The following is a 26,791-nucleotide window of genomic DNA, read 5'->3' on the forward strand; positions in this document are numbered from 1 at the left end:
AAAACATCACTGGTAAAATATGTATTTTATTATGTGCAAATGGCTTTAGATACCTAATACGTCGATAAATTACCATATAGCATATATTCAACAGCGACAATTTGTTGTTGACAAAGGACAGCTGGACATATAAAGGGCCCCATTATCTTCAGTAGTTTAGGGCCTCATCAAACCTAAATCTGGCCCTGCTGTGATCATATTATAAAGCAGCTGTGTTCTGTGCTACAAATCATGCACTGCTAGGAGGTGATTCTTTTTGTTTTCCAATATATTTCTTATCGATAGAAATAAACCTGTGTGTTGTGAGCAATTTTTGATTCTCTAACCTTGACAGAGAACTGGGCCAAAACAAACAAGATGAATTTTAACAGGGAGAAATGTAAAGTATTGCACTTGGGCAAAAAAAATGAGAGGCACAAATACAAGATGGGTGACACCTGGCTTGAGAGCAGTACATGTGAAAAGGATCTAGGAGTCTTGGTTGACCACAAACTTGACATGAGCCAACAGTGTGACGCGGCAGCTAAAAAAGCCAATGCAATTCTGGGCTGCATCAATAGGAGTATAGCATCTAGATCAAGGGAAGTAATAGTGCCACTGTATTCTGCTCTGGTCAGACCTCACCTGGAGTACTGTGTCCAGTTCTGGGCACCACAGTTCAAGAAGGACACGGACAAACTGGAACGTGTCCAGAGGAGGGCAACCAAAATGGTCAAAGGCCTGGAAACTATGCCTTATGAGGAACGGCTAAGGGAGCTGGGCATGTTTAGCCTGGAGAAGAGGAGGTTAAGGGGTGATACGATAGCCATGTTCAAATATATAAAAGGATGTCACATAGAGGAGGGAGAAAGGTTGTTTTCTGCTGCTCCAGAGAAGCGGACACGGAGCAATGGTTCCAAACTACAAGAAAAAAGATTCCACCTAAACATTAGGAAGAACTTCCTGACAGTAAGAGCTGTTTGACAGTGGAATTTGCTGCCAAGGAGGGTGGTGGAGTCTCCTTCTTTGGAGGTCTTTAAGCAGAGGCTTGACAACCATATGTCAGGAGTGCTCTGATGGTGTTTCCTGCTTGGCAGGGGGTTGGACTCGATGGCCCTTGTGGTCTCTTCCAACTCTATGATTCTATGATTCTATGAAAGTGTGGCCCAGAAAAGAAAAAAAAAGAAAGCCTTTGAGCCTCTGCATTGGCTCTCTCGCAGCTTACTTCTGTATTGTGTCTGTTCCCCACCCAGCCTCTAGGGGGCTCCTGCTCTCCCTGTACTAATGCAGAACACAGGAAATAGGCAAGCAAGCCATATATCTGCTGTGTCTGTGTGTGACTGGTGAAATCCACAGATTTTGCTCCAGCTGAATTTCTGCTGCTCCCCCACCCCACATTTTATTTTTTGAAGGCAGACCCATCATGCAGAGTGTCTGCCACTATTCAGCTCTGGATGCAACTAAAGCACGTGTAAATGGGGCCTTCCAGACTGTTGCGATTTCCAGGCAGGACTCAAGTTAATGTGCCAGTTTACGGGATGCAGGTGGCGCTGTGGGTTAAACCACAGAGCCTAGGACTTGCCAATCAGAAGGTCGGCGGTTCAAATCCCCGCGACGGGGTGAGCTCCCATTGCTCGGTCCCTGCTCCTGCCAACCTAGCAGTTCGAAAGCACCTCAAGTACAAGTAGATAAATAGGTACCGCTCCGGCGGGAAGGTAAACGGCATTTCCGTGCGCTGCTCTGGTTCGCCAGAAGCGGCTTAGTCATGCTAGCCACATGACCACATGACCAGCTGTACGCCGGCTCCCTCGGCCAATAAAGCGAGATGAGCGCCGCAACCCCAGAGTTGGCTACGACTGGACCTAATGGTCAGGGGTCCCTTTATCTTAAGTTCAGGTTTTGCCATTATAGTTTGCTTGGGGAGTTTTGCACAGCAAACCCAAAAGATCAGATTTTCTGCGATAAGGAAAGTGATGGAAAAGTGCACTGAGAAGGGTTGGAAAGCATTTGCTTGGATGCAGCGACGCCTGAGCTCCCTACAAACAGATCGGGTTGAACGCTTAGTAAACAGGGGACTCCTGCACCCGAAATACTGTACCTGCAATTTCATTTGTTTATTTTCTTTCATCTCTGTTGTCCTTTCTTCTGTTATGAAACTTAGGACAATGTTCTAGTTACAGGTAGGTAGCCATGTTGGTCTGCCATAGTCGAAACAAAATAAAATAAAAATTCCTTCCAGTAGCACCAATAACTAACTTAGTTGGTCTCTAAGGTGCTACTGGAAGGAATTTTTTATTTTTATTTTGTTAGGACAATGTATTCACCAGATCTTTAATAACATGTGCCTTCATCCTTGGGCCATTATTGGTAACAGGTGCTAATTTCACTAATTTAACGCTGGCTTCTCATTCTAAAGTTTAACCTGGGGGTGGGGAGAGCCTCAGAGCCAAAACTGCCTTAGATCCAATTATTGTAAACCGCTCTGAAAACTATTTTGGCTAAAGGGGCAGGGCATACGTGCTATACACAAATCACTCTCATCAGCCTATGCATGGATGCGTAGCCAGGAATTTTTTTTGGGGGGGGCAGCCAAAGTTGTTGAGCTTTTAGGAAATCATCCCATGAAGACGACATTACGGGGGGCAGGCTTCTACTGGGAGAGGTAGGCTTTGGCTGGGGGGTTAGAACCCCAGATAATTGAGTAATTTCAATGCTTTTCAGTAATATTTGTGGATATTATTGCCCTCTGCCTAGCTACACCCATAAGCCCCTGCCAGGGATGTAAACTTACCAGTGGCTTTGGCAGGTGAGTGGGGCTGCCTTGACATGAGGCAAAAGAGCAAGTGAGTTGGTGGGGTTTTCTTGAGGGGAGGGGCACCAGTCTGCTATACTCCATGCCTATTGCTTGAGACAATTGCAAGCCTGTTTCCTTGTTTTGAAATAGGTATTTTATTGATTTTCGCAGGAGAATAATGAACACAAAAAACATGGAGTACAATTCATCAAACACAGTTAGCATCATAAAAGTACACACACAAAAACAGTTTGTTCTCGAAGTTGATCTCTCCATAGCGAAACATGGCTGTGATAAAGATACTGATTTTGTTTATATACTCAAGAATCAAAGACCATATATGTAGAAATTTGTATTTCTTACTTTGCCCTTTTAGCACTCTGCTGTGTTGAGTCAAACATTCAGATAACATTATTTCCTTTACTCAAGTAAACCATGACTGCAAAGACTCTCACCCGTTTGCCACCTGATCGCTATTCCCATAAGTTCTTGTTTCCCCTAATGTGTTTTATTTTTGTTTTTTAACACATTACGGCCACAGAGGCTGCACTCAACCTCAGAAGACTTTTCTAGGAGGAGGAACTTTCAACCCTGTCCCCCTCTGGCAGTTTTTCTGCTGAAAAGTCTTCCACCCACAACTACATTGCCTTTTCCTCCACTCACTCTTACATGTATTTTTGAAACAAATTGCCAACTTCCGTTTCCCCCATGCGCGCTCTCTCTCTCTCTCTCTCTCTCTCTCTCTCTCTCTCACACACACACACACACACAGCAGTGTGTAGCACTGTTGTAAGACTTATCTCTGTAGATGATTTGTCATTCAGGAAGCATCTATAGCCTTGAAATGAACATTAAACGTTTGGGAGTTCTTTGCTCAAGTCCATGATGCCTATCTGGCCAGTCTTGCAGGTCCATTCGCAGTGTGATCAGATGCCAAAGTCACGGCAGTGTGTGTGTGTGTGTGTGTGTGTGTGTGGTTGCATTGGTGTAACTCCTTCCCTCATTGCGCAGGTGCCACCCCTCGCACATATGCATATTCAGAGTCTTTCATCACCCACGTTTCCTCTCCTGCCCACATCATACCCTTTGCTTTTTGTACCACGTGGGGGAGCGAAAGTAGCAGTACAGTTTTGAGATTTGGAAGCTTAAGAGTCTCACCTCTTCCCCAGTCTCCTTCATCTTCTGCCATAGCCGCTTGCTCCTCTTGAATCTGTCTCTTGGCTTGATCAAACTATTCATCTGGTGCCTTCCTGCTAGTCATGCCCTCCAGAAAATAAGCTCTTGAACCGTTTAAGCCGCTGCTGCTGCTGCTGCTGCTGCTGCCGCCACCACCCAGGATGCCTGGCCTACACCTTCCAGTCTACTTTCTGACACTGCTGATCAGCTTGGCTCTTCAAGGTAGGTCGGAATTGGTTCAAGCGGAATTCTCTGTCTTGACTGAGACTGGAGAGAAAGTCTGCTGGCACAGATATCATGTTTAGGTAGGATGGGCAGATTGGACCTTTGCAGGTTTGGGAATTGCTGGGGTGAATTGCTTGCTGCATGTTGCGTGTGTGAGAGTGAGACAGTTTTATTGGAGAGTTCTAGGGCATGGTGTGTAGTTACATGAGGCTGCTACCTTGGTAAAGCTAAGCAGGTTTAGCTCTGGTCAGTGCCTGGATGGGAGACCGCCTAGGAACCCCATGGGCAATGCTCTGGGTTCCTTGACAGAAGAAAGGCAGGATGTGAATGTAAGAGAAGAAATAAAAAGGAGGCACAAAAGTTTTAAAGTAGACAGGTGATCTAGTGCTTCGTCAGGCTTGCTCAGGGGCAGAGCTCACACTTTGCTTCCAGGTCCAATCTCTGGCATCTTTGAGAAGGACTTGGGGAAACACCTGTCTGAAATTCTGGAGCTCTGCTGCTAATCCATGTTAAGCTACACGGAGTTAATTTGTAGTCTGCAAGGACTGCAGTGCCCCTTGGCCCAGGTGCCATTGTCAATAATGAAGGTGGATGATGGAAATTTAGACCAAGGGCCTCAGGAGAGCTTCAGGCTCCCTGCCCCTGAGGTATGGACAATACTAAGCTATATGTTCTGTGTCATGTACTTCGATATTTTTTGTAGTTTTTTTTAGTTGTTTTCATTATTATTAAAGAATTTTCCTTTGTAATTTTGGTTGTCTATATTTATATGTACTTATTTAAAGCAAAATAAAAGTATTAAAAAAATAAAAAAATACTAAGCTAGATGGCCTAATAGTCTTGATTTCCTAGTTCCTCCTTCTGCTAACCGAATTAGCAGCCAACTTTAATAATTGTGCAAGTTACAGATTTGCCAGAATGTCCATTGAGACTTCCTGCTTTCAGTGGTAGCTATTTCTTGACGGTATGCATTTGGAGAGGCTGGTTTTTTTTCTGGAGTTACTTGTTCCCTGAGGTTTGCTTCCACTTATCTTCAGAGGTGTGGAGAACCCCCAGATGGGGTTACCGCGTGTTCCCACCTTACCCTGATCTGTAGCAGAGCTGTCAATTTCTGGCAAGGGCCGGGGGGACAGCTGGGAATTGTATCTCAGTGAAGGGTCTCTTAACAACTTTGAGCACTCTTAACAAACTACAGTTCCCAGGATTCTTTGGAGGAAGCCATGACTGTTACAGTGCTACAAGCAGGCTTTAAATGTATGGAGTGAATATCGGAAGGATGCTCTGTGTCCATTATTCAGTGGTCTGAATACCTTTACTGTTCTTTCTACATTTGAACATATACAGAATTTTGTTATCATTGGTCTTATTTGGATATATATTTTTGGACAAATGGATGGCTTATATTAATACGTATGCTTAAATTAGATTTGATGGATTATTCTTATTATTGTGAGCCAACGTTCTTACTTTTTTCTTTCTGTTACATTTGCAACTTTTTGTTTCATTTTTAAAAAGATCTACACAATGCCAAAACGCATGTTTAACATCACATGCAGTTTGGCCCGAAGAGCGTTTCAATGAGAAATGCAAGTTCAGATCCCAGCTGTGCAATGAAGCTCCGGTCAATTCACTCACCCGGCCATCTAGATGCTCTCATCTCATGGACGTTGAAAAAATTGTGTGCTGCTTTTCTTTATAAACTCTGGGCAGTTAAAAGACAAAATGTAAAACATAGCATCATCTTAAAGGTAAAGGTAAGGGACCTCTGACCATTAGGTCTAGTCGTGGCCGACTCTGGGGTTGCAGTGCTCATCTCGCTTTATTGGCTGAGGGAGCCGGCCTACAGCAATAAACAATGTACTGCAGTCACACAATCAATCAATCAGTCAGTAGCTGAACTGAGTTCCACACAGTCACAAAAACAAAAAAAAAGAGCCACAAAAACAGAAAATAAATAGCAAAAGCAGACAGACATCAGCGTAACACTCAAAATGGAATTGTGGCACTCAAATCAGAAGTGTGGCACTCAAAATGGAGCACATTCAGCTTCCGAAAAATGTTTGGAAACTGGAACACTTCCAGGTTTGCAGTGTTTGGGTTGCAAGTTGTTTGAGTACCAAGGCATTTGATAACCAAGGTATCACTGTATAGAAAACTCTCCAGGGTTCTAGGCAGAGGCTTCTCTCAGTCCTACCGGGAGATGCCAGGAATCGAACCTGGCAACATCTGCATGCCAAGCAGATGCCCTGCCCCTGGCCTACAGTCATTTTTCAGCTGTCCCTACTCCGCTTCTGCTTCTTCAGCAAGAATGTGAGAACCACGTTCACAGTAGTGTTGTTGGCGGCGGTAGCAAAGCCACAAGCCTACTTTCAGGCTAACCCCACTTCTCACTAGTGTGGGTCTTAAAAGCCTGGGCTGCTGCCACAGGGAGGAAGTCGGCTGAACGCACATCAAGTCATTCTGCCGGTATCTTGGTGTGATCTGCCACTGTCAGCAACTTAAGAGCTACCAGATACTTTACAGGTGCTGCTGTTGTGTTAGCAAAAGCCCAGAGCACAGGAATGTTGCCTGCAAAACTTGTCATCAGTGTTTTGGAGAGGCAGAGAGAGAGAGAAAGATTAATCTGCTCCTGCCTTCTTCTTTTTTTCAATTACCGGTACATTTTATTAAGTTTCAACATTCTTAACATGTACAGTCAAAACACAATTTTGTCTTTTATTTTATTTTTGCACCCCATTTTCCATGTTGTTTCTCCCCTTCTGCTTCTGCTGCACCCTGTCTTCTATTAAATCATAATGATATTATAATCTAATTGCTTCTGTTGCTCATAGCTCAAATTTTGTTTGTAAATTCATCATACTATAAATTTAAACTGACAAGTCACTGCTTCACCATCTCCCAGCAAGGGTGGAGAAATTCGATTCAGTTCACGTTTAAAACCGAACCTATCAGATTCTCACATTCCAGAACAGTAGGAGAACTGAAATGCATCTATCCTTCACAGTGCACACCTCTCTGGATCTTGCGATGCGCTTCTCCAAGCAAAAATGCATATATTAGGAAAAAGTGTGCGTACAAATTAAGACGTTTGTGAAAATAACATGCAAAAATGCATAATATTGTGGGGAATCACGTCCATAAATGAGTACATTAGTCAAAACTGCAAAAAACAAACAAAAAACCACTGATTCTGAGAAGAAAGCCGTATTAAAATGCAGGTGAATTTTCATAGGAATTTTTTAAAAAGTAGATTGCTGCAAAATGTGGAGAACTGAATTTCTGACTAGAAAAATGAGAAAGCTCAGAGGAACAAAACTGATAGATCCTTCCATTCCATCCTCTCACCCAGAATCTCCCTGGTTAAGAAGAATGGCTTCTAGCTGACTCAAGTCACGTGTGTGCACCCCCCCCCCTCCTGTGCTTCTAACAGCTTATTGTGCAAAAGAGCCGCAAGCAGAGTGCTTGCTTGCCACACAGAAGGTCCCACCAGCCTTAATATATGGAGGAACTGGCAGTCAAAAGTTTGAATTATGGAGATAAAACATTTTCAGTTAGTGTAGTGGTTCTCAGAAAAGTTTCTCTGGGCTAATGTGCTCGTGCTGCACCAAAGTTTTCATTGATAAGAAATACAATGGAAAACAACTCCTGACAGCGCATGACACAACTACTTTATAATATGATCATGGTACATCCACAGAGTATAAAACAGAGCAGCTACGTAAGAACATGAATCTTCCCCTAAATTTAATTTTACAGAAGCCTTATGTACCTTAAGCGTGTATACAAACTGAATGAGAGGTGTGAGCTTGCTTTTGCCGGGAAATTTCATTTATATTCGGTCTAATTTGAGACAAGCAAACTTTCATCTCATCAACTCAAAGAAGCTTCACTTTTCTGACCTTTCATATTGGGCAAAGTTGAAAAACCCTGTTCATAACAATATGTTGTGGAGAAGTTTAGAAGAATAGCCAGTGCTCTTGAAGGGAGGCATGGATGCTGTTGTTGTTGTTGTTGTTGTTGTTGTTGTTGTGTGTATACACACAAGCTATGCTATACTGTACTATACTATACTGTACTATACTATACTATACTATACTATACTATACTATACTATACTATACTGAAATCTTTAAATGTTTATTGAATCTTCTTGCCACACTTGCCATCCTCTCCTTCCACACCGTGTGGCCCGCCACACCCTTTGAGAACCATTTTGTGGCTGTTTGTACATCAGGGTGTCATCATTAAAGGCAGAGGCAGCTACAGCGACCACTTGAGAAGCTGGCAACCCTCAGGGTGTGAGAACGCAGGGGTACGCCCTTCATCTGTGGCTGGGGAGAAAGAAGGGGTCAGAATGAGGAAATGTTGCAACTAGCCTTCTTACCAGAATGATGTGTGTGTGTAGATTTCTCTCTGAGGCTGCATGAACACCATATATTAACAGCACATGACTCCCCCCCCCCCTAAAAATCCTGGGGACCATCATTTGCCTCTTGCAGCCCTACACTTCCCAGGACCCTTAACAAACTGCAGTTTCCAGGATTCTCTGGTGGCGGCAGCAGGGAGGAGTGGTTTAAAAATGCACGGTTTGTATGCAGCCTGATAGGTGAGTGACATCTGTTGCCAAGGCAGAAAGGCTGCTGGCTCTCTTCCTGGGTGGCAGTGGCATCATCAGGGCAGGACTTTGGGGCAGATGTCCAGGGGGCTTCCACTCAGCTGAATGCACAGAACACCTGCTGACATTTGCTGGCTGTGGCGTTCCCAAAGCAAAGGAAGGCTTGGACTCTGATAAAATACACACACACAAGACCAGCAAGACTCTGGGAGGAGTGCGTATAATAATAATTCCTGTCCACCCTCCGGCCCAGGTCGTTTTATTCACAAAAGAACTTTTTACCCAGCGTTCGTAAGAACCAATCAGATTTCTTCTGAGCATTTCAAAAAACCCCACGTGGGGACAAAGTTACACTACAAAACTAATTTAAGCATGCATACTTCTGGGGTAAATAAAACAGAACTAAAAAGGAAGAATGCATTCAGCAAACCCAGAGGTCATAAACAGCAATAAAGAAAGGAAGGCTGGGTAGTATTTACCATCTCTTTGTGAACACTCTTCCTGGCCCTTAAGATCTATGTAAAGATTAACAAACTACATCAAAGAAGCTACCTGCTATCTTTTATGGCTCAGGATGCCTAATGAAGCAACTGGCCTGTGTATTTAGAATGCTGATACGTGCCTGTCAGGCGTAGAAAATGAACAGTAGAGAAAATGGCCAGAAATGCAGAGGCTTGTGGGATTTGATCAGAAATTATTGTCAATGAATCGAACCCAGTCAGCACCATGCTTTCATAGCGGACACTGGCTTGATGCATATTTTATAATTCCTCATAGTAATCCCACCTGACCCCCCCACACTCTGGATATGTGCACTCCTACACTGGCTGACCACATTTCTATGTAAGGGGGGGGGGGGAATGCAACTTTACCATCTAAAGAGGGGCTCCTCCATAAGACCATAGAATCCAAGGTCTAAAATAACCTGAAATGACAAGATGTTTTGCGTCACCCCACAGCACAACTGCTGGGAGGGGGGCACTCCCGCGTTTGTGAGTGCGCCTTGCCAGGCAGAGTACAGTCATTTTTATTGGAATGGAAATTACATATTTTCTTGGAATGGAAATGACATCTAGCAAGACTCCTGTTAGAAAGAAAACACTGTGATGATAGATAATTAAAAGATCATTAGGGTGGTTAAAAAGTTGCATGTTTTGTGTTTGTTTCCTGGCCCAAAATAATGATCTGCAGAGATTAGCAGACAAGGACTGTGAAAAGCATCACTTCCTGTTGCTGTTGATTTTGCAGTCTGCGACCATTAAAAGCATAACAGCCACCTAGTCCACACAGTTTTCTGGGCACTTGAATCTTATTATTAAGTAATCTCAGGATTTGCATTACAACGAATGGCAGCCCTTAGCTGGGGCTTCTTGGAAGGGAAGTTTCTGTTTTGAAATAAGATGTGCACTCAGGCACCGATTGCCTTGGAAGCCAGCTTGGCAGCGCCCACACATAAGAAGGAGCGATTGGCTGACTCAGGGAAAGTCCAAGGTTTGCAGATGTGCAACAGCACAAGGCTTGCACACCTGCAGCTGGGGCAGAATCAACGCAGCAGGCCAGATTGCAGAGTGGAGCATATCATCCCTGTGCTGTGGAAACTGCACTGACTGCTGATCAGCCCTGAACAACTCAGGAGTAGGTGACCTAGATCAGTGATGGCCAAACTTGGCCCTCCAGCTGTTTTGGGACTTCAGTTCCCATCACCCCTGACCACTGGTCCTGTTAGCTAGGGATGATGGGAGTTGTAGTCCCAAAACAGCTGGAGGGCCAAGTTTGGCCATCACTAGCTTAGATTGTCTGGGCAAATTCTACCCATGGCACAGCACCCTGAAGAATATGATCCCTGAGTAGTGACCTGAAAATGGGCATTTTCTGTTGTTTCCCCTGTTCTGTGCAATGCCCTTCCATCTGCCATACCTGAAGCAGCAACCGTCCATTACATCAGTTCTCTTGTGATAAGCTTGATCGTTTCGCCAGACTTTCTCTAGCCCATAATATTGGACCTTGTTTTATGTTTGAATCCCCTGGATTTTTTTTTTATTTTTATTTTTGCTTTGTTCACTTTCATTGGCTTTTATGTGTTTTATTGCTGTTCTACTTGCTGGATCATCACCTTGTTGCGGTGAGTGGGCTTGCATGTTCCGATGACCCTTGTGAGCGAAGCCATTGGGAATCTCGTACTCCTAGCAGGGTCACCCAAGGCGGTAAGGTCAAAGGGAAGGAGCCAGACAAAGAATGATCCAAGAAGTCTTCAATGGCAGAACAGGCAGATGATAACAAGTGGGATGTTACAACAGCTGTGAAGGCGGATGAAGGCTGCAGCAGAGAGGAATCTACTGGTTTGTTGTGACTACTTCATGCCATCAGAACAGAGCCCTACTGCGAAGACTGTGCGGTGGTCAGTGTGCACTGATCTACACACATAAAACAAATTCACACACAGGCGTCTTCCAAAAACCCAACCCCTTACTGGAATGCTGCCTGACTATGATGGTGGGACATAAAATAGGGTGGCGGGGGGAAATGGAGCAGCTGGAATCCTGACCAGGAGCACTCCGAGCAGCTATATTTGGGAAAGGGTCAGAGCTGAGTGGCAAAGCATCTTTTGCATGTTCAGTTCCCGGCATCTCCTGAAATCCTGGAGAGCTGTTGTTGATGATATTGTAACCATGTTGTTACCATTCCTGGTAAATCCTTAAACTTTTAATTTAAATTCTCCACCCTCCTCTCTTAATAAATTTCTATAAGTCGCCCAACTTCCCATTATAGTTTTCTTTTTCACCGTTATTGCTTCCAAAAGTGAAAGCCAAAGTGGTGTTTTAGGTTCCATTTTTTTAAATATTTGTCCCATATTCTATACATTTTCCCCCTAATTATATGGTTTCACCTTTTCATACCACAGATGATAAGCGTGCCAACCAAAAATATTATTGTCACCTTCCAAATGTAAAATATGTGGATTCTTCAATAGCAACCATTCCTTCAAACAGCACAGACAAGATGCTTCATAATATAATCTCATATCCTCAGGGAGAAACCTCCTCTATCATTTGTGTCTATCGGTATTTTATATTTTATTATTGGTTTTTTCCCCCTTGCCAGATATATTTATAAATATATTTTTTGCTATTTGTTGAAGCAATCTGACTTGCTGATCACTGGTATTGATGGGGGGGGGGGAAAACATTATTGGTAATACATTCATCTTTGTGGCTGACACTCTGCCCAGCAATGAAAGATTAATTCTACCCCATATTTGCAAATTTCTTTTAATATCCCCCCAGGTTTTCAAATAGTTATATTTGTATAGATTCATATTCTTTGCTGTTAACCATATACCTAAATACTTAACCTTCTTTTCGATCTTTAGACCTGATATATTTTGTAATTTATTTTTACTCTCATCAATCATATTTTTTACCAGGAGTTTGGTTTTATCTTTGTTAATTTTAAGATCTGCTATTTCACCATTTTTAAAAATATCTTCTAGTGTTTTTGGAAGTTACTCTATTGGTTCTTCTTGTTTGAAGAACATTTGATGCCAACTTTCTCACTGGCTCTGCTCATTCCAAAACCTGGGGGCCACTACTGCAGCCAGATATAATAATAATAATAATAATAATAATAATAATAATAATAATAATAATAATATTTTTTTTATTTATACCCCGCCCTCCCCAGCCAAGGCCGGGCTCAGAGCGGCTGAAACATATGCCAAAACAGTAGCACAGGAAGATTTTCCTGTCAGATCATCTCCATCTCGGGTAAACCACAGATTGCTAAATTAGGCCACACAGGAGCAGGGCCAGTATTTAAAAGTTGACAACCCTGTGGGAAGGGGAAATACTGAAATCTGATCCATCCTGATGTTAAAGCCCTCATTCCTGGCAGGCTGCAGCCTTTGCACTTTTGTTTATCTGCAAATATTTCAACACAGAAGGCAATCCTTCCTCTTTCATTATATATCTCCTGATTCCAGTCAGCTGGTAAACAAAGAAAGCAGCAGGTTTTTTTGTTAGCATGTGAAAAAACCACCCCCAAATTTGGACTGTTGTGTGATTTAAAGAGTTCTGAGGCTGTAATCCTCTGCACAATTACTTTGGGATGAAGGGAAATGTATTGATAAGTAAACAGAAAAAGAGAGGCCTATCTGAGAGGGGTTTCAAAAATATAAATCCCCCTACACGGTAAGGATATTTGAGTGTGAAACCTTTGTAGGACTCACATAATGCTGTTCACTTATAATTAGAAAGAGTGTGAAATAGCTATGACTTTTTTAAGAAGTGTGAGTTCCTATTAATTTCCGTGCGAAAGATGGAGAGATAAGATCAGAGAGCGCTTCTTCCTGCACACCGCCTCTTAAGACCTTCAAACAGAAGGCTTGGAAGCTACAGAGCAGGGCCTTCTTTGCAGTGGGACCAAGGCTTTGGACTGAGCTCTTCAAAGAAGTGTGGTGACTTTGGGATATAGGAAGCTGACCTGTTGATCCATCTAGCCCAGTACAAGCAGCTCCCCATTGCTTCGGCCAGAGGGCTTTCCTAGTTCTGCTACCCAAGATCCTTTTAGTTGGAGAAGATAGAGTCTGGACCTTGAATTCTCTGTATGCAAAACAGAGGCATCAGCTTCTTAGCATGATTAAGGGGGTCCTGGTGTTGCGTGACCAATGTTGGGAGGAGCCAGGGGGCAGAGCTGAACGTCCTCAAACATTGCGTGGGCCCAGACTCCTCAAAAATGACCCCCCACCCCAAAAGTGCTTTGGCCTCTAGGATCCAGTGCCTATGATGCAAAACATGTGCTGGGCTGTTCACCCAGGAGAAACCATGTGCACACAGATGCACATCTAAAAGGGTCTCTTGTCTGCACGATTCATTTACTTCACAGAAGCCTATCCTCCACAATGATGTTACCCCTGCCCACTTCTCTATTGGATTATACTGGAAATACATTGTAGCCAAACAGTTTTTTGTTTTTTTTAATGAGGCCCCAATGCTCCAAGTGGGGAGAATTCCCAAGGGTGCAGTCTGGTTCCCTTGTTGGAAGAAGGTCATGGGCGAAAGTGTCAATTGTGTCGTCTCCTTGTCTCTCATTTAAGTTCACTTCTCTACATTTCCACATTAGTTTGCATCAAGGATCAGCTGCTGTTTCAAAGCCCAGATAATTTCCCCCCCTTCTTAGGGCTGGTCCAAGATATTTTGCTGCCTGAGGCAGAGGATAAGATGGTGTGTTCCACCTGCATGTTCTCCATCCAGTGGCGTAGCGTGGGTTGTCAGCACCCGGGGCAAGGCAAGTAATTTGCGCCCCCTAACCCGTGGATTTGCGCCCCCTAACCCGTGGATTTGCGCCCCCTAACCCCCAGATGTTGCGCCCGGTGCAGCCAGCCCCCCCTGCACCCCCCACACTACGCCACTGTCTCCATCCCCAATCCATGTACAGAAACCCACTGGACAGAGAGTTTAATCTTGCTTCAACACTGGTGACGTTAGCTTCCCCCACTGCACCTAAGGGCAGAATTCTAGTGTAGGGGGCACACACAGCTCTGTCCTCCAGTGGAAGGGATCAGCTAGGGTCCTCAGGGCGAACGGCTGGAGGGCTGCTGCTCCTACTGCTGCTGCCTGAGGCAGTTGCCTTACTGTGTCTCATGGTAAGGCCGGCTCAAGTTCCTTTGTCGCATGCAGCCAACCTTTGCATGATCTCCAGTATGTACTACAATTAGCTGCTGCCTGCACTGTAACATTTTGGCACATTTGAATTGAACCAGCACCCACTAAAGGGCAAGCACCTGTAGCACCCTGCTTGTGGTTAACACTTAGCTGGAATGAAATATTCAACGCAGCAATAGAGAAATTAAAATAATAATTTATTTGTCAGACAAATAAATATGAGGCACAGTGGTATATGGTTACCAAGCTCTGGCCTGGCCTCCTGCCATTCTGGCCAGCACTTATATTCCCTTAATCCAGCCCCCTTGCTCCTCCTGTGGCTGCCTCTGTCCAATCAGCCTGGTTGAAATTCCTATTGGCTGTTTGCTAGAACCAATCACAAAAGATACACCCATTTCCTTCTGTCCTTTTATGGGAATCAAAAAGCTATATATTCTTCTATCTATAAATGACAAATAAGTAGTAATATATCTTACATGTGTCTCAACAAGGAATCTTAATTACCAGCTCACCTCTTGCCCTCCTTGCCCTATTGCCTTCCAAAACAGATGGTTAATCTTGAATTTTTATCTTAAACATATGTCAAGGATTTTGAGTTCACATCAACATTGAGAGATCTCCTTCATTTGAAGGTTTCTAAACAAAAGGCCTGACAACCATATATCAGGAGTGTTCGATGGCGTCTCCTGTCTGGCAGGAGGCTGGGCTGGTGGCTGACTTAATTTCAGGATAGTTACAACTCTTACAACTATATGAAATAAGAATCTAGCATTTCTTAAATCCTTTGCATAATTATATTTAAGCTAATATATTTAATACATAAATAACCTTTTAAAAGGAAAAGAAATCTTAAAAGGATCTTAGTTTAAGAAAGAAACAGCTTTAGAAAAGACTTCCCAAAAATGCTCTCTTTCTGCCAGCCAGACCAGTTGCTTTTCAATTTGCTCTTGGCCTTTTTAACCTTAGGAAGAAGATATGGCTCATTTTACTATTTATCAACCCTTAATTTGTAGGGTCAGTGTAACCTTGGCTCTCAGCCTGTAATTCCCTTTTTACGACTTTGAGAATTGTTTTCTGCTATAAATCAGGGGGCCCCCTTGTCTAGGAGAAAAACATTTTGCCAAGGTTCTTAGGCAGCTGGTCTTCTGCCTGGCATAAAACATTTGAAAATCTTTAAGCTCATTTTAAGATACAGGCCCTGATCAAAAAATATAAGCTTTGATAAAAATGCAGGCTTATGATTAGATGCCTCACACCAATCTCTAGTTTCAATTCATATTGCGGTTTTATGATGCACCCAAAGTTGTGGTTGGGAATCTTGGTTTCTTCATGAGAGCATAAACGCGGTATGTTCTCATTCCTTTGCTGGGGCTACCCCCTCCTTCAGATTGACAAGGTGACTTAGATGTAGGGGAAATTTCCACATAGGAGCCCTTCACGTTTGCGGGGAAGCCCCAGCAACAAAAATTATTTCTGTGCCCTGTGACTTCGGCCATTTCCATGCAAACGGTGCAACATTTTGGGTAGTCTACAGCTACTTCAAGACACCAGACATCACATGCCAGCTTCCAGGTGGATTAGAAAGATCCCTTGCCACAAAGGCAATTTTAAAACACCCTCCTCCTCATTGCTTTCAGTGAGAGGACAGCTCTTCTCCTGCTTGTAACTTCTGTGTTTTCCATCCAAATAGTGTGACATTTTCACACATTCTATTGCATTTCCAAAAGGTTCGGTTTTGCCTAACTTTCGACAGAAAAGATAAAGGCTAACCAGATATATTTGCATATACCAACTCCAACACCCGTAACCTTTCTGCGACCTGGTACAGGCTGTTTCAGCTTTTCATCTCAAAAGAAAGGAGTGAGAAATGAATGGCCTGGTTGAGAAGTAAATGAATTCATTCATTTGAAGTCCTGTTTGGTTTTATAATCAAAATGAATGTAACAAGGGAGCTGTGTTTTTAAAATGAAGACACAACCCAAGTGGGGTGTATCTTTCTTTCTTTTTTAAACAAAAAAAGCAGTGTGGAGAGGAGGGCAGGATTTGCTGCCCCCCCCCCCAGTGCTGCTGTATACACAGCCAGAGACCATTGGTCCACCTTCTCAGTATAGTGGTATCTTGGGTTACAGACGCTTCAGCTTACAGACTCTGCTAACCCAGAAATAGTACCTCGGGTTAAGAACTTTACTTCAGGATGAGAACAGAAATTGAGCTGCGGCGGGAGGCCCCATTAGCTAAAGTGGTACTTCAGGTTAAGAACAGTTTCAGGTTAAGAACGGACCTCCAGAACAAATTAAGTTCTTAACCAGAGGTACCACTGCATTATACTGACTGGCAGCAGTTTCCCAAGGTTTCAGGTAGGGAGTCTCTCTCAGCCTTATCTGATGATGCCTGGGACCCTGTACATGCAAAGCAAATGCTCCACCGTTGAGCTTCCACCTTTCTCAGACACATTCCATTTCAGATAAAAACAGGCCACCGCTTCCCGCTCAGTTTGTGAATGGAGCAGAAATGGGAAACGAATGGGAATGGAAAGGAATTAAATGTACCCAAGTCCTTGCGGCTGCCCTGTTGTATCTAGGGCCCCATCTGCACTATGCAGTTAAAGCAGTATCATACCGCTTTAAATAGTCATGGTGCCCCCCTAAGAATCCTGGGAACTGTAGTTTGTTAAGGGTTCTGAGAGGTTCTATTCTCCCATCGCAGAACTGTAAGACTCAGAGTGGTTTAACCATCAATCTCTCTCCCAAGGGAATTCTGTGAGGGGAACAGGGATCTCCTCAGTACCCTTAACAGAGCACAGTTCCCAGGGTTCTTTGGGGGTAGCCCTAACTCTTTAAAGTGGTATGATACTGTTTTAAATGTACCGTATAGTGCAGAAGGGGCCTAGCTTTGTCTTGCAGTGTATTCAGCTGCTGTCTGATGGATTCATTCAGTTGTCAAGCTTAGAATTGACTTCATCTTCCAGATAACCTGTTTGTTTGTTTTTTAAGCATTTGTCTTGATTTGTTTGCACAAAATTTGCATGGAGAATTGCTGTTTATTGAGCATTCAGATTTGTTTCTACAGGTTGTATGACATCACGGTCATTCCACACCTCCCAGTGCACTTTATTGTTGCTTCCCTTACCTCAAAAATAATAATAAACAGGGGTTTGTTGCACCAAACCCACTTCAATTGTGCAACCTCTTCTTCCCACAGACCTGTGGAGGAAATTGAACTGTGGTTTAGGGTTGCCAGTTGACCAACTCTGCTCTGCTCTTGTACATTCAACAGGAGCATGACCTGCTGATATTACTAGGTATGTCCATGCCATGAAATACTTTGCCTTCTGATTTATTAAATCAAACTGCTATCTATGGCACAGGAACAATCTAGGCCTCTTTCCCCCCTGGCTAGCTGGCAAACTTAGGTGCAGTAGGAAATGACAAGAAGATGACTTCTGGTCTGCTTCTTCTTACTCCATCCACTCTGAATAAACATGGCACCTCCTCTTTCCACAGGTCCATCACCATCGCTGGGAGACAATATTGACACCTCTCCAGTAGCCCTGTTCTCCTCCAATGTCAGCAAGCAGTTTGGATATCAGGTCCTGCAGTTTGGAGAAGGCCCTGATGCTAGGTAATCCTCCAGTCCACATGCCAGGGGATGTGTGTGAAAGACTTTTGTATTGGGTTTCTCCTAACTGTGGGAAATGATATTTGTGTTGGGTTTCTCCTAACTGTGGGAAATGAGTGGTTACAGTTGGCGTCCCGTCCCCCCTCCCTATAGTTTTTTTAAATGCTTTAAACACCTGCCAGACAAAAATCCCAACATCAGGAAGCTCCATCTACTAAATGTCCAAATATCAAGCTGTTGTGAAAGGCAAAAGAAAGTTGGTGCTGTGAATGCCTTGCAGAAGCATTATTCAACCCTGTGGCCCCTGTATGTTGTTGGACTACAACTCCCACCATCCCTGACCATTGACTAAGCTGGCTGGGGATTATGGGAGTTGTAGTCGTAACAAACATCTGGGGACCTAAGGTTGTTGAACACTTGCTTAAAGGGAGGAATCAGTCAGGAAGACGGAACAAAAACTTAATTGTCTATCTGCAATAAGTACAAAACAGTAGCAAGAAACTCCTCATACCACCCAGATGCAACCAAGTCTGGTGTCCCCTGCTAACTAAATTATATAGTGACGCAGTCTATGTCCACACAATTGGCAGTTTCAGGTATGGCCTAAGCTGGTCTCTTAGCGAAAGGCATTCCATACTTTAGGACACCCTCGTGTGAATCCTTTTTTATTGAAGGGAAGGAATTTTAAAGCATTGTGATTGGCTATGGGTTGCTGTTGCCCTGTCTCCTCTGTCAATTTGAACTGCTTCCCTATGTATATTCAAGTGTCACAACTACCTAAACTGGGAAAATAGGGTGGGGAGGCAAAATTTTCAAGTTCTTGGGGACCAGATGTCCTAGCAAAATGGTAGAATATCACATAGTTTACTGATGCATTTGTTCTGTTTCTTCCACGGAGACAGTAGGTGGGACCCCGGCTATAGTGATAGTTTCCTTTTGGCTAGGAATTTAAAAGAGCGGATTGGCTGATTTGAGAATATTGATGGGGGAAAGCTGGAGAGTGAAGCCTCCACTCTCTGCAACTGAACATGGAAGCATTGTGGAGGACCAAGGGGGCACAGGATTCATCTAGGGTGGTGCCTTAGTTGCCCAAAGTGAGAAACCCCCACTGACAGCATGGCACAAAGCACACTATACAACATTTTTGCCTGGGAAAAGAGGAATCCCATACATGTGACTTTGACTTTCACTATTCTGGATTTATATTCTGTGACTGAGTGGAAAGTTCACATCCTGTTTGGTTTCGTTGGGGGTTTTTTTGAGGGGGGCACTCCCAACTTGTTCCCCTTTTTTTGAACTCTGTTTTATCTTTTGCACAGTGTTTTCAAGAAGTGAGAATGAAAAGTTGTAGCAGGGGGTGAGAGGGAAGAGGAGGGGAGGGGAGGGAAGGGCTGGTCCATTTTTTAATGGATAGGAACCTCCCTAAGAGCTGTGCGGCAGGCAGAAATTCAGATGGTGCAGCTTCCCTGCATTGTTTCATTGCCACAAACCCAGTTTGTCTGCCTGATTTCTGCCTGTCATTATGCTGTTAAAGGCATACTTTGGGAACTGCAGCTTAAAGCTTAAATCTTTACATAACACGTGCTATTAATTGTTGTCAGGATCATTGTGGGAGCCCCCGGTGAGCAGAACTCCACAGGCAAAGTATACCAGTGTAACATGCAGAGCGACACATGTGAAAACGTACCACTTGACGGTGAGTTGTGGGACACTAGGATGCAGGCTCATTTAGGCAACTTTCCAGAGTGATTAATGTGCGTTTTACCTCCTCTCTCGATCCACCATACAGGCAAGCATGAGGTCAGGTCAGAGTTGAAGGGCATATTCCAGCCAGGCAAAAAAGCTCAAGTTGGATGTGGAGCAGGGCCAGTAGGAGGTGTGGCTGAGGAGCGGTTGTGGCCTGAGGAGAGTCCTCATGAGGGCCAGAAAGAGTAGCTTGGGGGGCTACGTTTGGCACCCAACCATGAGGTTCCCCACCATTGTTGCAGACCCTGAATAGATAGTCCTCAGTGAGCTTCCACAACTTGACAAGAATTATGCCACAAGAATTGAGGAAGCGCTCCAGAATCTCCATGTCAGAGGTGGTTCTAGGGAGATTCCCAAACTGTCCCTGGTGGCCTGTTCAAATGGTGGCCATTTTGCCTTGGTGTGGTGGGGCCTGACTGGCTTTTAGGCCTGTGCAGCTATCTAGGATTAGGGGGAATGGCTACAGGCCTGCAGGGTCTACATTGAGTGTGTCTCATTTGGCACAGATCCATCTGACCTCGATGTCTCTTTGCAGGGGGCTCTGGGGTGTCCCACCTTGGCATGACCCTGGCAAGTGACGTTCGAGGGTCGAAGATGATTGTGAGTCTGGGCTGGAATTGCTTGGAGGGGGGGGGTGAATTTGAGCAACATAAACTGGACACAGAGTCTTTGGGTCGTATTCAACTCACTTTTATTCAGAGTCGGCCCTTTAAAATTAATCGACCCAAGCTAGTCATGACAATTCATTGTAGTGAGCCTGCTCTGAGGAAAAATGTTAGTTGAATACAGCCTGTGTTTCCAAGATTCATTTGACTCTTATGATGAAAGTCTCAAGAATCCTTACTGTTTATTAAATTTACTACCCTCCCAAAGGAGACCAGGGTTGCCCCCAGAGACATTTTGGTGCCTTAGGCGCAAACTCCAAATTGCAATTGGAAGTGCTTTTATGCAACTCCTGTTTGTGTCACTTAAGGCCTGTGTAGGAGAATTTCTCTGGGAATCAGCTCAGACTTCAGCTCTGCTGTCCATAATCTTCCACCTGGGAAACCCCTTCACTCTTGGTGGCGCTATCTATCTTTGGTGGCCACAGAGTTCTGCTCTATTCGGTTACTTCTGGAGAGTTCCAGAACCCCCCTTCTCCATTCATCCGGCTGTTGACTTCCCTTGTTCCAGAACTTTCCTTGTCCCTATCTAATGCCATCTAATCGTTTACTCTTTTTTATATTTATTTTTCACCTGTTACTTGAAACTTCCTCCCCTGCAGGCATGTGGGCCGGGACTCGCAGAGCATTGTGACAAAAATCTTTACCTGAGCGGGATCTGCTATTTGTTTGATGCCAAACTGCGCAACCCAGAGAGCATAAAGACCGGATACCAAAGTAAGGAGAAAATGTCCCTTCACCCTGAGCAGATCTCACAGTGGGGGAGGGTGCAGCCTATGAAACCTTCACCCAGAAAATTCTCAGGTTAAGCAAAGGTTGGAAACTCAGAAGAAGCTTCTCTTATTTTATTTTTAAATAAAATAGTTTCGTCTTTAGTTCTTTAGCCATTGGTTCCGTCTTTAGAGAACAACTTCTAAAATGTGAGCACTGTTTCTTAGGAATGCAACTTGCAAAGAGAAGAGCTAGGTTAAAAGGTGAAACAATACCTCAACCTCTTCCCAGCCTTTCCTTGATGGACTGTTAAGAAACAGTTTCTCGTTTCTTAATATTCCTGTTTGGACACAGGAAATCTCCTCACCCAATTGCCAGCTCTCTTGCCAGGCAAGCCAGAGTCCCAACACTTATTTGCAACTTCCCTCTTGTTTATTTGCTTGCTTGGTTGTTTGTTTGTATATAGATATGCATAGCCCAGTACATTGAAAATGCAAGTATTGAAATGGACACAAACAAACAAAGAATTACACTCTTTACAAATTCCATGAGGTTATGAGTAAATTTTAAATACTATAATTCCAGAGTATCAATGCATAAACAATAAAGAGAGAGAAAAAGGAAAACCAACTTACTTCATGTATTTAATATAGATAATAATAATAATTTTTTATTTATACCCCGCCCTCCCCAGCCAAGGCCGGGCTCAGAGCGGCTTACAAACAATAATAAAAACAAGATGAATGATTACAACAAAAATAAAATACAACATTAAAATAATGGAACATTAAAATATTAAAATGTAGCCTCATTGCAGGAGAAGGAAAAGAAAAAAGAAAGAGAGGGAGGGAGGGAATCAAATTGGCTCCAAGCCAAAGGCCAGGCGGAACAACTCTGTCTTACAGGCCCTGCGGAAAGAAATCAGATCCTGCAGGGCCCTGGTCTCATGAGGCAGAGCGTTCCACCAGGCCGGAGCCAGAGTTGAAAAGGCCCTGTTTCTGGTTGAAGCCAATCTAACTTCCTTAGGGCCTGAGTCCACTAGGGTGTTGTTATTTATGGACCTTGAGGCTGTCCGTGGGGCATACCAGGAGAGGTGGTCCCATAGGTATGAGGGTCCTAGGTCGTGAAGGGCTTTAAAGGTCAAAAGCAGCACCTTAAATCTGACCCTGTACTCCACCGGGTGCCAGTGTAGCTTGAAAAGCACTGGGTGAATATGCTCCCATGGCAGAGACCCCGTGAGGAGCCTCGCTGCAGCATTCTGTACCCACTGGAGTTTCTGGGACAGCTTCAAGGGCAGCTCCGCGTAGAGCGAATTACAGTAGTCAAGCCTGGAGGTGACCGTCACATGGATCACTGTGGAGAAGGGCTTAACTGGGTCATTTTATTTATATATTTATAATATTCTGTTTATGAAGAATCAAATTCATATATTATAAAATTGCAACCAACCAACTTTGGAACAGTAGTTCTTTAAACATTGCCCATTCTTGCTTGAAATCAATTTATTTTCTTTTTCTCTGGTTGAACCCAAAGCATCCAGGTAATTTTACTCGAAGTTGGCAGTTCCCATAGTTTAATAAACCATTCCTTCCCTGCCCATATTTCCATCTAGACTATAACCAATCTCCCCATTCGTCCCACAGAGTGCTTGAAAGGGAATGTGGACCTGGTGTTTCTCTTTGACGGGTCAGAAAGCATGAAAAATAAGGATTTCAGCAACATTACGGAATTTATGATTGATGTGATGGGCGGACTACACAACAGCACTGTACATGTAAGATATACTTGTCGGACATCAGAAGAAGTGAGCCATAGTTTTGTTTGATCAACCATGGGACAACTCACAGTTAACTTGTGGTTTGTTAAACGAGCAATGTCTTAAGCGAACCATGGTTTAGTGTTACGTGTGAACCAGGTCGATGTCTGTGGTCCTTAGTAGTACACCTTCGTCCTTCATCCTGGGCAAAAAGGGTTAGCTTGTTTTGCATTACTGTTTTGCCACAATGATGCACTCTTTCTGCTCTCTCCTTCCAGTTTGCTGCTGTGCAGTTTTCAAGCTCACCCAAAATTGAGTTTGATTTCAATGATTATACAAGAAATCCCAACCCTCGAGCACTCTTGAAAGGAGTGACACATATGAAAGGCATTACGAACACCTTCAAGGCCATCAGATGTGTGGTGTGAGTAGCGTTGCTTTCAGTGGGTGGCAAAGTCAGGAATGGGGCCCTTTTGGAAGGAGGGAGTGGGCTCTAATGGATCATGGGATTATGTGTCCTTTGACAAGAGATACATAAACTAAAAACTGCCTTGGAGCATAGCCCCCCAACTCTTATCATGACAGTGAGCAGATACCATCGGTTTTAGAGTACCATCATAAGGCATAGCAGTAGCAGAGAAGTGCCGCCACTAACTATAGGCTGTTTCAGGTTGAGATTTTATTGTTATTTGTATCCATAAACATAAAATACATACAGGAATCAACCTTATTCCTGCTGCAGGGCATGCTTTTACCCAGCTTAGATTTCAGACTATGTCTATTGAATATTTGGCTGGTAGACTTTATAGTAGGCAAGTAAAGGAACATTTTTGCGAATGCAGAACAGGCCCAGCAGAAGATGCCGTGTACTATATTTTATACTGTCCTTTATATAATTCACCAAGGATTAAGTGTATTCTTCCCCTTCAGGCCTCCTTACAAGGACAGCCAGAGGATTATAAGACAAGATGGCTGCTGGCTGCTGGATTAAGTCCTTCAGCTCTAGGGTAGCTTTATTTGCACTAGCGGCAAAAAACCAAAACAAAACTCAGGAGAGTCCTGACTTATATTAGTGCTAATCATTAAGGGAAATTTTAAACTAAACAAATATTTTAAATTCTATTTGCATTCTCAGGGCTTATCCCTGTTTTATGTTCTTGGTGTTTACAGTGTGTTCTCAGAACGCTGTCTTGGGTTTGGAGGGTGGGGACCACTTTTGACTTTTATAAAAAGAGGCCTGGATGTAAGTCACCCAATATGCCCATCTTCTCCTGCATTCGGATTCCATAAGATTCAAATCGTAGTACAATACAGTGCAGTGTGAGAAATAAAAGAAGCTTTATAAGACATTCAAATGAATATTCTGATGACTGGCACCCACAAGAAAGCTTGTGGCAAAATTTGAGAAATTAATCTTCTGTTCTGGAGGGAGTTGGAGAGAAGCAGGGGAAACTCTGTGTTTTTCTTATACCTAGTTGAAAATCAGTAAAAGTTCCTTATAAGATAAATAAAAGCAGCAACAACTCAGTTAAAAATCAATATGAATACTCAATGTGGACATGCCATGGACCACCTGGGTGAACTTTACAGACCACAGTTTGGGAATCCATGTTTTCAAAGGATTTGCCTTGGTCCAGAAAATAACTATTCCCTTGTTTACTGATGGCAGGGATCAAGTTTTCATTCCCGAGCGCGGCATGCGGAAAGGATCTAACAAAGTGATAATCATCATCACCGATGGAGTTGCCTCAGATAGTGACAATGGGGTCATAGCCTCTGCCAAGAAAAAAGGCATCTTGCGCCTTGCCATTGGGGTAAAGTACCTAGGAGTTGTGTCTCAGCCTTGCAGGATAGTGCTTAAGTTTGCCAAGGCCCAAACAGAAAACAGCCGGCAGGAGGAGGTGCAGGAAAGCGGCTGTGGCGGCTGCGCTACCCCACACATCAGCTGTTCGGTGGGGAGGCTGAGCAGCGCAAACAGAACCTTGCTGTGCCTCCAGTCTATTTGGGGCTTCCTCCGCCCTCACTGACATCCTGTTCGGGCTCCGGGGAGGGTCTTCTCACCAGTCCCAAGGACTCTCTATCACATTCCCACCATTTCTGCATTTGAATTAAATTATTTAATTCCCAGCGCTGCACGTATATGCGGCCGCGCGTGAGTCGATCACGCATAAGTGGGGTGGGGGCGGGGCGGACACCTGTATAGACTCCCCACTGCCAAGTCCTACCTTGGTTTGCCTCATCTGGTCCTTCCTTGTCTCTCCAGATTGGGCATTATTTTAACACCGAAGAAGCTCAGGATAATCTCCGGGAAATTGCCTCAGAACCCACAGACCAGTTTGTGAAGGTGCTGGCCACTTTTGAGGAGCTCAGAGGCAGCTTCAACGACCTCCAGTCTAAGATCTATGCGATTGAAGGTGTTTATTTGGGTTCATGGATTAGTCACTTGTTGGGTTGGGTTGGATGGGATGGAGAAGAGGGAATGGTAGGGAACCCTGTCTTTCAAAACGATATCTTAACAAGCACCCAAAGCTCACCAGCAGAGTACTGGTCAATCTGGAACTTTTGTGGGCAAGGCCAGATTAAGACACGCTGCGGCCCTGTATCAAATTTAAAAGGCTCTATAGCATTACCAAAAAGAAATGGGTTTTGTTCTTTTATTTTTAACCAATTATGTACAACTTGAAATACAGATTTTTTGTTTTTTGTTCTGGTATTTAGAGGCCACATATCTGAGACCCTGAACTGTAATTTACTTTGCTTGTGTGTAAACCCGGCACTGTCTCTTGGGGCCACCCCCCTGTGGTACAGCTGTTCAGCACATACCCTCAGGGATTGGTTCAGGTGGTCCCATGAACCATATGGGCATATCTGTGGAAAAGATCCTGTGGGCATCACCTGGTGGCAGAGATTAATTTTGGGAAGTGAGGTTGCAGGCCACCAACCTGTCCAAAAGACAGATGGACCCTCTGAACTAGAAGCCACCCTGTTCACTCATTTTGCTTGCGCACTTGCTGGGGTAACCTGGCAGTGAGGTGAGTGTACTCTGACCATGCTCAGAGGGCCCCACTCACCATCTGCATGCAGTGGTGGTGAAGTTCAGTCATTATTTACTAAATTCGGTCACCTGTTCACAATTCCACCACTCAGTTTCCTGTACTCCATAGTTGTACTTTCTCAGGGCTCATCCACACTTCCATTTGCCTTGCCACTTTCCCCAAGGAAAGCCCACAGTCCAGTGCTGAATTGGAACAAGTGGCCATTGGTGGGTTTTTTGGCAGATTGCTGTTTGTACTGATTTAGCACTAAAGAGTGGGTTTTATGGGGGGAAGCAGGGAGGGAAAGGGAAAACCTGTTCTTAGAAAGAATGGGACAAGCAGAATGGTTTGCAGATCCTTAGTTGAAGCAGCTGAATTTCAGCCCCATCTGCGGTGGGAGGTTTATACAAATACATCTCTCTGTCTCCCCCACTTACCCCACCCAATCTGTGTACATTACAGGTACCAGTGATACTGGCTCGTTCCACCTGGAGTTGTCATCGAGTGGACTCAGTGCTGACATATCCCAGGTGAGCCAGAACTGTGGAATGCAGTGCCTCTTGGTGTAATCTGCTTTGAAAAGTGGAGCGTAAACTTCTGGAACAAATAAATTAAAAGAAATCTTTTTGTAGGTACCTGCTCAGCAGTAGGTCCTACTGAGCTCATTGGGAGATCACTCCCTGGCAAACGCATGTAGGGTTTGCAGCCTGCAGGGTAATGTCCGGTGCCATTATTTATTTCCATTTCCATTTCTGAATGGCTTCCTGCAAAGCATCTCAAAGCCATTTTGCAATATGTTAAAAAGCATAAAATA

At 44.0% G+C, this 26,791-nt stretch overlaps 1 protein-coding gene across 2 annotated transcripts in view; it reads left to right on the forward strand.

Annotated features, from left to right (window-relative positions):
* The first annotated feature begins 3,810 nt into the window (after nt 1-3,810).
* ITGAL (integrin subunit alpha L) overlaps nt 3,811-26,791 on the forward strand; it is a 44,292-nt gene continuing 21,311 nt past the window's right edge. The window contains exons 1-10 of one of the 2 annotated variants that reach the window (XM_079951337.1): nt 3,811-4,171; nt 17,953-18,070; nt 19,669-19,763; nt 20,349-20,413; nt 21,078-21,192; nt 22,830-22,960; nt 23,221-23,366; nt 24,612-24,756; nt 25,206-25,356; nt 26,440-26,507. In XM_079951337.1, coding sequence (XP_079807463.1) covers nt 4,111-4,171; nt 17,953-18,070; nt 19,669-19,763; nt 20,349-20,413; nt 21,078-21,192; nt 22,830-22,960; nt 23,221-23,366; nt 24,612-24,756; nt 25,206-25,356; nt 26,440-26,507 — 1,095 coding nt within the window. In that variant the 5' untranslated portion in view covers nt 3,811-4,110. Of the gene's footprint in view, nt 4,172-17,952; nt 18,071-19,668; nt 19,764-19,794; nt 20,149-20,348; nt 20,414-21,077; nt 21,193-22,829; nt 22,961-23,220; nt 23,367-24,611; nt 24,757-25,205; nt 25,357-26,439; nt 26,508-26,791 lie in introns of those variants that run through there. The other variant, XM_079951338.1, reaches the window with a different exon arrangement.

The sequence above is a fragment of the Podarcis cretensis genome (assembly GCF_951804945.1).
Source record: "Podarcis cretensis genome assembly, chromosome: 13".
Classification (NCBI taxonomy): domain Eukaryota; kingdom Metazoa; phylum Chordata; class Lepidosauria; order Squamata; family Lacertidae; genus Podarcis; species Podarcis cretensis.